Below are 13159 nucleotides of genomic sequence, written 5' to 3'. Positions count from 1 at the left end.
AATGTAATACATATTTAAGACTTGATCAGATGAGAACCCAATTGGTATTCTCCAAGGATCAACCGAGTGTGCCTAAATCAGTCTCTGTCACAGATGAATGGGAATATTATTGTATTCCTAAGATATGTGCATGGAAAGACAAACAGATCATTATATATGTCACCGAACCAGAAAATGCTTTATTTCCTGATGGCTTGTTAGTAACAGGGAATGACAGACTCATCACTGTTCAACTTGTATGATACAGAAGTGCCACGACAATTTCAAATTTGCAGAAATACACTATCAACATTTTCAATGACACTGAGTTTAACTGTAAACAATTCTGAAATATTTATAATTTTAGTATAATTTGGTTTAATGCCTGATTTTGATGAATCTTAAAGTGCTAGTCATCTCACCAATCACATTTGATATAGATCCTATGCAATGTATACAACAACATATGATGACTATGACACTTAAAAATCTCACAAGAGTAGACTTTCTGCTAAATTTGGAAAAGCTTGAATTAGTCAAAACACATGGCATAGCTGAAAAAAAAATTCCAAGTGGAAAGATCATTTTACTTTTTATGATGCCAATTGAGCTATGTGACTCAGGATGAGGTTTGTATTAAATCTATCTGATTCCAAAAGTCTAAATATAAAGAACAAGAAAGATCTCATTTGTGTTAAAGAAGAAGTCAAATTTACAGATGTAATAGAATGTGTGTAGGCGACTGTAACCTAAAAATATCAACAGAATGAGGAATAATGTAAAATTATATGTTGAGTTCAAGCAACTTCAATAAATGAAACCAAATGAGCATTGTGAGAGTTTATGTAAACAACAGAGATAATGGCACCCTGCTCAGATATGTAATAGAATAATAACATTAAGTGTGGAACATTGTTTTGTATCACAGCTTACCTCCATCCAGTTCAGAACTGGTGCACAGTTAATCATATCCCCGGTAATCTGAGAGAACCGTGATAAATAGTGTGATAACATAGCTTGTACAGCCTGCAAAAAAAAACAACAATCATACATTAGTTAACTGTATCTTGAACAAAACACGTCAAAACAACTGAACAGTATAAATGGCATAATCTGTATAATCTGAGTTAATTCATAAAATAGTCCCACTTATAGTCTGCACTTTACTTCAGAAGATTGGGACAAAAATAGCCAGTAAAAACTGAAAATTGACTCAAATTTGGTCTGGTGGCTCCAAAATTAAGGTTCATGTCAAGAAATATTGTAGAATATAAAAAAAAGTGCTGAAAAATTTGGGCAAGAAAGTCTGGTGGTAAAAAGGTTAAGACTAGAATGTACTCCCCATGATCTATTTGTTTATTTGAAATTGTTCAAACTACCAAAAAGACCTGGGCACGACTTGCACTGATTACCACTGATGACTCCTTCAATACCTTCCAAAAAACAAAACAAATTAGGGCTTGGTAACATATCAGTTTATACTCATTAATCTGCACAACAGCAAAAGTCGCCATCTTTGTTTATATGAGACCCATATATCATGCGCATGCATGGCGTGATGACTACAGACTTTTAAGATCTGCATTACAGTTGCATTGCCAGCAAAATTATATTTGAAGTTTTTGTTATGCGAAGTAATATGCCTTCTACAATAATAACAATTGTGACTGTATTCACAAGATATCACTGAGAAGTTTTAAAATTAATATCAAAAGTGAAACAATTTTTATAGAGATCAGTCTGAGAGACACACCAGCCTTTTGTGTGGTTTCTTGTATAGCCATACAATACAACTCTAAGACAATGTTCATCAGCATCAGCACCAACAATAATATATCCCCTCCAACTGAATGTTATATTCCAACTACAATTACTGTGAGTCTGAAAAGTAGGCATAATCTAATAATCTAAAGTGGAAGACTACTGAAAGGCTATATACTTACCTCATGGTTTGGTGCAATGGCTTCACCTTTGGGTAGTTCAACTAACTGACTATATCTTCTATCATAAATACATCGATGTAAGTGTTTATCTAAAACTCTGAAATCTTCATAGCATCGTTTTAATATCCATGATTTATTCTGGCAGGTGACTTGCACTGTGTAGTAGTAGTTAGGTTGGTGTGGAATATTTACATCAGCCATTTCACTATCTTCACATATTAAAATCTGACAAGTAAACATATAATATACATTTATGTTTAATAAATTTAAATTTATCATTTCATATACATCATAGAATCGTGGTTTAGGGATAGTCACACCGGTGCAAGTGACCACCTCTATATAAAGACTACCTGCCTATAATGACCACTTTTAGGCAGTTCCAAGGCATAATGTATGAGCAACCTGTGTATAAAGACTACCTGCCTATAGTGACCACTTTTAGGCAGTTCCAAGGCATAATGTATGAGCAACCTGTGTATAAAGACTACCTGCCTATAGTGACCACTTTTAGGCAGTTCCAAGACATAATGTAAGGGCAACCTGTGTATAAAGACTACCTGCCTATAGTGACCACTTTTAGGCAGTTCCAAGGCATAATGTATGAGCAACCTGTGTATAAAGACTACCTGCCTATAGTGACCACTTTTAGGCAGTTCCAAGGCATAATGTATGAGCAACCTGTGTATAAAGACTACCTGCCTATAGTGACCACTTTTAGGCAGTTCCAAGGCATAATGTATGAGCAACCTGTGTATAAAGACTACCTGCCTATAGTGACCACTTTTAGGCAGTTCCAAGGCATAATGTATGAGCAACCTGTGTATAAAGACTACCTGCCTATAGTGACCACTTTTAGGCAGTTCCAAGGCATAATGTATGAGTAACCTGTGTATAAAGACTACCTGCCTATAGTGACCACTTTTAGGCAGTTCCAAGGCATAATGTATGAGCAACCTGTGTATAAAGACTACCTGCCTATAGTGACCACTTTTAGGCAGTTCCAAGGCATAATGTATGAGCAACCTGTGTATAAAGACTACCTGCCTATAGTGACCACTTTTAGGCAGTTCCAAGGCATAATGTATGAGCAACCTGTGTATAAAGACTACCTGCCTATAGTGACCACTTTTAGGCAGTTCCAAGGCATAATGTATGAGCAACCTGTGTATAAAGACTACCTGCCTATAGTGACCACTTTTAGGCAGTTCCAAGGCATAATGTATGAGTAACCTGTGTATAAAGACTACCTGCCTATAGTGACCACTTTTAGGCAGTTCCAAGGCATAATGTATGAGCAACCTGTGTATAAAGACTACCTGCCTATAGTGACCACTTTTAGGCAGTTCCAAGGCATAATGTATGAGTAACCTGTGTATAAAGACTACCTGCCTATAGTGACCACTTTTAGGCAGTTCCAAGGCATAATGTATGAGCAACCTGTGTATAAAGACTACCTGCCTATAGTGACCACTTTTAGGCAGTTCCAAGGCATAATGTATGAGTAACCTGTGTATAAAGACTACCTGCCTATAGTGACCACTTTTAGGCAGTTCCAAGGCATAATGTATGAGCAACCTGTGTATAAAGACTACCTGCCTATAGTGACCACTTTTAGGCAGTTCCAAGGCATAATGTATGAGTAACCTGTGTATAAAGACCACCTGCCTATAGTGACCACTTTTAAGCAGTCCCAAGGCATAATGTATGAGTAACCTGTGTATAAAGACTACCTGCCTATAGTGACCACTTTTAGGCAGTTCCAAGGCATAATGTATGAGCAACCTGTGTATAAAGACTACCTGCCTATAGTGACCACTTTTAGGCAGTTCCAAGGCATAATGTATGAGTAACCTGTGTATAAAGACTACCTGCCTATAGTGACCACTTTTAGGCAGTTCCAAGGCATAATGTATGAGTAACCTGTGTATAAAGACTACCTGCCTATAGTGACCACTTTTAGGCAGTCCCAATGCATAATGTATGAGTAACCTGTGTATAAAGACTACCTGCCTATAGTGACCACTTTTAGGCAGTTCCAAGGTATAATGTATGAGCAACCTGTGTATAAAGACTACCTGCCTATAGTGACCACTTTTAGGCAGTTCCAAGGCATAATGTATGAGCAACCTGTGTATAAAGACTACCTGCCTATAGTGACCACTTTTAGGCAGTTCCAAGGCATAATGTATGAGCAACCTGTGTATAAAGACTACCTGCCTATAGTGACCATTTTTAGGCAGTTCCAAGGCATAATGTATGAGCAACCTGTGTATAAAGACTACCTGCCTATAGTGACCACTTTTAGGCAGTTCCAAGGCATAATGTATGAGTAACCTGTGTATAAAGACTACCTGCCTATAGTGACCACTTTTAGGCAGTTCCAAGGCATAATGTATGAGCAACCTGTGTATAAAGACTACCTGCCTATAGTGACCACTTTTAGGCAGTTCCAAGGCATAATGTATGAGCAACCTGTGTATAAAGACTACCTGCCTATAGTGACCACTTTTAGGCAGTTCCAAGGCATAATGTATGAGCAACCTGTGTATAAAGACTACCTGCCTATAGTGACCACTTTTAGGCAGTTCCAAGGCATAATGTATGAGCAACCTGTGTATAAAGACTACCTGCCTATAGTGACCACTTTTAGGCAGTTCCAAGGCATAATGTATGAGCAACCTGTGTATAAAGACTACCTGCCTATAGTGACCACTTTTAGGTAGTTCCAAGGCATAATGTATGAGTAACCTGTGTATAAAGACTACCTGCCTATAGTGACCACTTTTAGGCAGTTCCAAGGCATAATGTATGAGTAACCTGTGTATAAAGACTACCTGCCTATAGTGACCACTTTTAGGCAGTTCCAAGGCATAATGTATGAGTAACCTGTGTATAAAGACTACCTGCCTATAGTGACCACTTTTAGGCAGTTCCAAGGCATAATGTATGAGCAACCTGTGTATAAAGACTACCTGTCTATAGTGACCACTTTTAGGCAGTTCCAAGGCATAATGTATGAGCAACCTGTGTATAAAGACTACCTGCCTATAGTGACCACTTTTAGGCAGTTCCAAGGCATAATGTATGAGCAACCTGTGTATAAAGACTACCTGCCTATAGTGACCACTTTTAGGCAGTTCCAAGGCATAATGTATGAGCAACCTGTGTATAAAGACTACCTGCCTATAGTGACCACTTTTAGGCAGTTCCAAGGCATAATGTATGAGCAACCTGTGTATAAAGACTACCTGCCTATAGTGACCACTTTTAGGTAGTTCCAAGGCATAATGTATGAGTAACCTGTGTATAAAGACTACCTGCCTATAGTGACAACTTTTAGGCAGTTCCAAGGCATAATGTATGAGTAACCTGTGTATAAAGACTACCTGCCTATAGTGACCACTTTTAGTCAGTTCCAAGGCATAATGTATGAGTAACCTGTGTATAAAGACTACCTGCCTATAGTGACCACTTTTAGGCAGTTCCAAGGCATAATGTATGAGCAACCTGTGTATAAAGACTACCTGTCTATAGTGACCACTTTTAGGCAGTTCCAAGGCATAATGTATGAGCAACCTGTGTATAAAGACTACCTGCCTATAGTGACCACTTTTAGGCAGTCCCAAGGCATAATGTATGAGCAACCTGTGTATAAAGACTACCTGTATTATGTGACCACCCTTTCAGCAATATTCATTCTGGTTTAGAGACCAAAATAATAATAATTTTGTTTATAAAACAATTTTTTATTTAATTTTCTATTTTCCTGTTTTTATTTTGATTGACTCAAATAAATGTTTTTGCTGCAATAGTACAATCTCATTACCGATACTTTCTGGGCAAACATAATGTCAAATGTACGAGTTGGGGATCCATACAAAAATAATTCAATCTCGTATGAAGACAACAGTCTATAAGACCATAAAGTCTCATAGGTGGTCGCTATATATGGAGGTTTAACTGTGGTCACTATACACAGGTTTGACTGTGGTCACTATACATGGAGGTTTGACTGTGGTCACTATACACAGGTTTGACTGTGGTCACTATACATGGAGGTTTGACTGTGGTCACTATATATGGAGGTTTGACTGTGGTCACTATATATGGAGGTTTGACTATGGTCACTATATATAGAGGTTTGACTGTGATCACTATACACAGGTTTGACTGTGGTCACTATATATGGAGGTTTGACTGTGGTCACTATACACAGGTATAGTACTTAAAGAATACTTTATTAATAATCACCTTTGATTGAAGGTATTGATCAGCAAACATAAGTTTTATTGAACCAATCAAATTTATATATAATAGCTGACCCCAATAGGATATTGCGAGCATTGTAACTAGGCATCAGTAGAGTAGCTTATAGTAAGTGCAAAGCAGAGGAGACACTAGGTTATCCAATTATGCCTGTTTTGATCACTTCCAAATAGTGGACAGACACTCGTGTGAAAGAACCCATTGTTATAGATTAATACACTAGACTATTTCAAATAGAAAGTGTACAACCTGAAATTCAAGTTTTCAAAAGAAACTGGCACACTCACCTGTACTTGATCAATTTCAACGTTGTCATAATGAAAATGAGCACAGTCACTTAACTTAGGAAACCTACTGGAGCCATCGTGGTATCTAGAAAGATACAAAACACCATATAAGCATTACACACATAATATAAACATGTAATGATCATTTGGTAATTGTTTCAGCCTCACAATCTCTCATATCCTATATTACATCATAGTATAAAGACACCAATAAAGATATATAGTTATAAATTCACAGTGCAACTTTAATTAAATCTAGTTATGTGACAACAATTTACTTACACAGCCATTTTCTTGACTCTGACACTGGCCTGTGCTCTTGTTAAGACATTATTTGTACCATTTCTACTGTCATTACTGCTGTTACTACTACTACTGCTGCTACTATTCAAACCATTGGTATCTATCTTACTGAGTGGTACCTGAAAACAAACAAATATTTATACTGTATAAAAACATAAACATATATGAATTCACCTTTTCACTATCAAACTTTTTTCATTAAGAACATTGTTTTCAGTTTTTAATACGATTTTTGCATATGGTTTTTAACTTAGCAAATAATACAAAGATGATCAGCTATTTCTTGCAGTATAAGTCACCTAAGTGGCACATATTAAAATACTGTTTGCTGGCAATAGCAACATGTTGCTTGTCAAAGTTTTGGGATGAGTTGATGTCTTGTTATTAGTACGTATTGTTTGGATGACACACATGGAATTATGAGGAAAGGAGTCTGACACAATAATGTATATTGTAAGTGAATCATTAAAAAATTACAAGATTACAGCATATTTATAAGTGTGTTGAGACAAGTATGTAAGTACATGTATCTGATAGAGTATATAGCCCTATTTGTACTAGTGAACTTGATACTGATCAAGATGAATCCAAATTTTGGCAAGGGCGATTACTGTGTGGTAATGATCAGAGCTCAGTCAGCATGTGTCTACTTTTTGCGTATCTTGGTCCACTAAAAAAGCATAGATCCACCTGGAAATGTGCAGACTTATATGAACATATTGAGTACAACAATTAATGTGAATTTTGCATATACAGAGCATAATATACTGCATCATACCAAAAACAAGTTAGTACGATCCACTGACTATGACAATTGTTTTCTGACTGCAGTATTTAAATGTATATGACACATACTAAAGACATAATTTATATGCCTTTAAGCAGGACACAATGGATTATAATATGTCATAAGTTGCCGGCAACTAAGATTTTTGTACCAAATAAACACCAGCTCACATAAAAATATCAATTTAATTTAAGAATTGAGTGTTTTACCTCATTTCAACCAAGTCACATAGAACAACATCATTTCATTTTGGAGATCTCATAATATGTCATTTGTTGTCAGAAATTCAGATTCGTATACTAAATAAACACCATCTCACATAAGATCAATTTTAATTCAGGAATAAGTTTACTCCTTTGCAACCAAGTCACATAAAAAAATCATCATTTCTTTTTGGAAACTAGGATTAGGATATTCCGTAAAGAAAGGAACTATGACAGGATGTATGTAGTATGAGTTATGGAAAGGAATGCATCCAATTAAAATGGTACAAATAGATAGTGTGATCTTGCCTTGATACATGGGGTGTGTGCAATATCATTTATGTCATGACATAAATACTTTGTGTGGGGTTTAGGACACTAAACAATACGTATAGTAGCTATGTGTCAGCCAATTCGTCATATAAGAAACTGGATAGAAAGTACAAAGGGCAGGTACTGCCTATTTTTTAAAATAGATTTATTCCTTTAACCCTAAAACTTGTCTACCCCTCCTTAATTTCTGTCATGTTCGTAACTGACAAATTTTAATAACTGTTAGAACCTAGAAAAAAAAAATTTCTTCTATGCTGATTATAGATTAACCTCTAACACCAGCTCACATGTACTTTTACATTGACTCAAACAGGTAAGGGTTCAGTCCTATGCAGTGATCACAGACAGCTAGTATAATTAGTATTCCCATCATTCATATGGGTAATTTCTTCTATGCTGATTATAGATTAACCTCAAACACCAGCTCACATGTACTTTTACATTGACTCGAACAGGTAAGGGTTCAGTCCTATGCAGTGATCACAGACAGCTAGTATAATTAGTATTCCTATCATTCATATGGGTAATTTCTTCTATGCTGATTATAGATTAACCTCAAACACCAGCTCACATGTACTTTTACATTGACTCAAACAGGTAAGGGTTCAGTCCTATGCAGTGATCACAGACAGCTAGTATAATTAGTATTCCTATCATTCATATGGGTAATTTCTTCTATGCTGATTATAGATTAACCTCTAACACCAGCTCACATGTACTTTTACATTGACTCAAACAGGTAAGGGTTCAGTCCTATGCAGTGATCACAGACAGCTAGTATAATTAGTATTCCCATCATCCATATGGGTAATTTCTTCTATGCTGATTATAGATTAACCTCAAACACCAGCTCACATGTACTTTTACATTGACTCGAACAGGTAAGGGTTCAGTCCTATGCAGTGATCACAGACAGCTAGTATAATTAGTATTCCTATCATTCATATGGGTAATTTCTTCTATGCTGATTATAGATTAACCTCAAACACCAGCTCACATGTACTTTTACATTGACTCGAACAGGTGAGGGTTCAGTCCTATGCAGTGATCACAGACAGCTAGTATAATTAGTATTCCCATCATCTATATGGGTAATTTCTTCTATGCTGATTATAGATTAACCTCTAACACCAGCTCACATATACTTTTACATTGACTCGAACAGGTAAGGGTTCAGTCCTATGCAGTGATCACAGACAGCTAGTATAATTAGTATTCCCATCATTCATATGGGTAATTTCTTCTATGCTGATTATAGATTAACCTCTAACACCAGCTCACATGTACTTTTACATTGACTCAAACAGGTAAGGGTTCAGTCCTATGCAGTGATCACCGACAGCTAGTATAATTAGTATTCCTATCATCCATATGGGTAATTTCTTCTATGCTGATTATAGATTAACCTCTAACACCAGCTCACATGTACTTTTACATTGACTCAAACAGGTAAAGGTTCAGTCCTATGCAGTGATCACAGACAGCTAGTATAATTAGTATTCCCATCATTCACATGGGTAATTTCTTCTATGCTGATTATAGATTAACCTCTAACACCAGCTCACATGTACTTTTACATTGACTCAAACAGGTAAGGGTTCAGTCCTATGCAGTGATCACAGACAGCTAGTATAATTAGTATTCCCATCATCCATATGGGTAATTTCTTCTATGCTGATTATAGATTAACCTCAAACACCAGCTCACATATACTTTTACATTGACTCAAACAGGTAAGGGTTCAGTCCTATGCAGTGATCACAGACAGCCAGTATAATTAGTATTCCAATCATCCATATGGGTAATTGCTTCTATGCTGATTATAGATTAACCTCAAACACCAGCTCACATATACTTTTACATTGACTCAAACAGGTAAGGGTTCAGTCCTATGCAGTGATCACAGACAGCTAGTATAATTAGTATTCCCATCATTCATATGGGTAATTTCTTCTATGCTGATTATAGATTAACCTCAAACACCAGCTCACATGTACTTTTACATTGACTCGAACAGGTGAGGGTTCAGTCCTATGCAGTGATCACAGACAGCTAGTATAATTAGTATTCCTATCATCTATATGGGTAATTTCTTCTATGCTGATTATAGATTAACCTCTAACACCAGCTCACATATACTTTTACATTGACTCGAACAGGTAAGGGTTCAGTCCTATGCAGTGATCACAGACAGCTAGTATAATTAGTATTCCCATCATTTATATGGGTAATTTCTTCTATGCTGATTATAGATTAACCTCTAACACCAGCTCACATGTACTTTTACATTGACTCAAACAGGTAAGGGTTCAGTCCTATGCAGTGATCACCGACAGCTAGTATAATTAGTATTCCTATCATCCATATGGGTAATTTCTTCTATGCTGATTATAGATTAACCTCTAACACCAGCTCACATGTACTTTTACATTGACTCAAACAGGTAAAGGTTCAGTCCTATGCAGTGATCACAGACAGCTAGTATAATTAGTATTCCTATCATCCATATGGGTAATTTCTTCTATGCTGATTATAGATTAACCTCTAACACCAGCTCACATGTACTTTTACATTGACTCAAACAGGTAAAGGTTCAGTCCTATGCAGTGATCACAGACAGCTAGTATAATTAGTATTCCCATCATTCACATGGGTAATTTCTTCTATGCTGATTATAGATTAACCTCTAACACCAGCTCACATGTACTTTTACATTGACTCAAACAGGTAAGGGTTCAGTCCTATGCAGTGATCACAGACAGCTAGTATAATTAGTATTCCCATCATCCATATGGGTAATTTCTTCTATGCTGATTATAGATTAACCTCAAACACCAGCTCACATATACTTTTACATTGACTCAAACAGGTAAGGGTTCAGTCCTATGCAGTGATCACAGACAGCCAGTATAATTAGTATTCCAATCATCCATATGGGTAATTGCTTCTATGCTGATTATAGATTAACCTCAAACACCAGCTCACATATACTTTTACATTGACTCAAACAGGTAAAGGTTCAGTCCTATGCAGTGATCACAGACAGCTAGTATAATTAGTATTCCCATCATTCACATGGGTAATTTCTTCTATGCTGATTATAGATTAACCTCTAACACCAGCTCACATGTACTTTTACATTGACTCAAACAGGTAAGGGTTCAGTCCTATGCAGTGATCACAGACAGCTAGTATAATTAGTATTCCCATCATCCATATGGGTAATTTCTTCTATGCTGATTATAGATTAACCTCAAACACCAGCTCACATATACTTTTACATTGACTCAAACAGGTAAGGGTTCAGTCCTATGCAGTGATCACAGACAGCCAGTATAATTAGTATTCCAATCATCCATATGGGTAATTGCTTCTATGCTGATTATAGATTAACCTCTAACACCAGCTCACATATACTTTTACATTGACTCAAACAGGTAAGGGTTCAGTCCTATGCAGTGATCACAGACAGCTAGTATAATTAGTATTCCCATCATTCATATGGGTAATTTCTTCTATGCTGATTATAGATTAACCTCTAACACCAGCTCACATGTACTTTTACATTGACTCAAACAGGTAAGGGTTCAGTCCTATGCAGTGATCACAGACAGCTAGTATAATTAGTATTCCCATCATTCATATGGGTAATTTCTTCTATGCTGATTATAGATTAACCTCTAACACCAGCTCACATGTACTTTTACATTGACTCAAACAGGTAAGGGTTCAGTCCTATGCAGTGATCACAGACAGCTAGTATAATTAGTATTCCCATCATTCATATGGGTAATTTCTTCTATGCTGATTATAGATTAACCTCTAACACCAGCTCACATATACTTTTACATTGACTCAAACAGGTAAGGGTTCAGTCCTATGCAGTGATCACAGACAGCTAGTATAATTAGTATTCCCATCATTCATATGGGTAATTTCTTCTATGCTGATTATAGATTAACCTCTAACACCAGCTCACATGTACTTTTACATTGACTCAAACAGGTAAGGGTTCAGTCCTATGCAGAGATCACAGACAGCTAGTATAATTAGTACCGGTATTCCCATCATTCATATGGGTAATTTCTTCTATGCTGATTATAGATTAACCTCTAACACCAGCTCACATGTACTTTTACATTGACTCAAACAGGTAAGGGTTCAGTCCTATGCAGTGATCACAGACAGCTAGTATAATTAGTATTCCCATCATTCATATGGGTAATTTCTTCTATGCTGATTATAGATTAACCTCTAACACCAGCTCACATGTACTTTTACATTGACTCAAACAGGTAAGGGTTCAGTCCTATGCAGTGATCACAGACAGCCAGTATAATTAGTATTCCAATCATCCATATGGGTAATTGCTTCTATGCTGATTATAGATTAACCTCAAACACCAGCTCACATATACTTTTACATTGACTCAAACAGGTAAGGGTTCAGTCCTATGCAGTGATCACAGACAGCTAGTATAATTAGTATTCCCATCATTCATATGGGTAATTTCTTCTATGCTGATTATAGATTAACCTCTAACACCAGCTCACATGTACTTTTACATTGACTCAAACAGGTAAGGGTTCAGTCCTATGCAGTGATCACAGACAGCTAGTATAATTAGTATTCCCATCATTCATATGGGTAATTTCTTCTATGCTGATTATAGATTAACCTCTAACACCAGCTCACATGTACTTTTACATTGACTCAAACAGGTAAGGGTTCAGTCCTATGCAGTGATCACAGACAGCTAGTATAATTAGTATTCCCATCATTCATATGGGTAATTTCTTCTATGCTGATTATAGATTAACCTCTAACACCAGCTCACATGTACTTTTACATTGACTCAAACAGGTAAGGGTTCAGTCCTATGCAGAGATCACAGACAGCTAGTATAATTAGTACCGGTATTCCCATCATTCATATGGGTAATTTCTTCTATGCTGATTATAGATTAACCTCTAACACCAGCTCACATGTACTTTTACATTGACTCAAACAGGTAAGGGTTCAGTCCTATGCAGTGATCACAGACAGCTAGTATAA

General features: G+C 36.5%; 1 protein-coding gene across 1 annotated transcript in view; it reads right to left on the bottom strand.

The window, feature by feature from the left end:
* The window catches only part of LOC102803321 (uncharacterized), an 87918-nt gene that overhangs the window by 25365 nt on the left and 49394 nt on the right, over positions 1 to 13159 (bottom strand). Inside the window, exons 4-7 of the mRNA XM_085499444.1 lie at positions 6761 to 6900; positions 6479 to 6563; positions 1923 to 2147; positions 913 to 1005 (exon numbers count right to left, since the gene is read on the bottom strand). Of these exons, the coding sequence (XP_085355570.1) occupies positions 913 to 1005; positions 1923 to 2147; positions 6479 to 6563; positions 6761 to 6900 (543 nt within the window). The remainder of the gene's footprint in view (positions 1 to 912; positions 1006 to 1922; positions 2148 to 6478; positions 6564 to 6760; positions 6901 to 13159) is intronic.

This window comes from Saccoglossus kowalevskii, chromosome 5 (genome assembly GCF_978046115.1).
Source record: "Saccoglossus kowalevskii chromosome 5, keSacKowa6.1, whole genome shotgun sequence".
In the NCBI taxonomy this organism is placed as follows: Eukaryota; Metazoa; Hemichordata; class Enteropneusta; family Harrimaniidae; genus Saccoglossus; species Saccoglossus kowalevskii.
The sequence above is the reverse complement of the archived record's forward strand: the minus strand, read 5'-3'. Positions and strand labels throughout refer to the sequence as shown.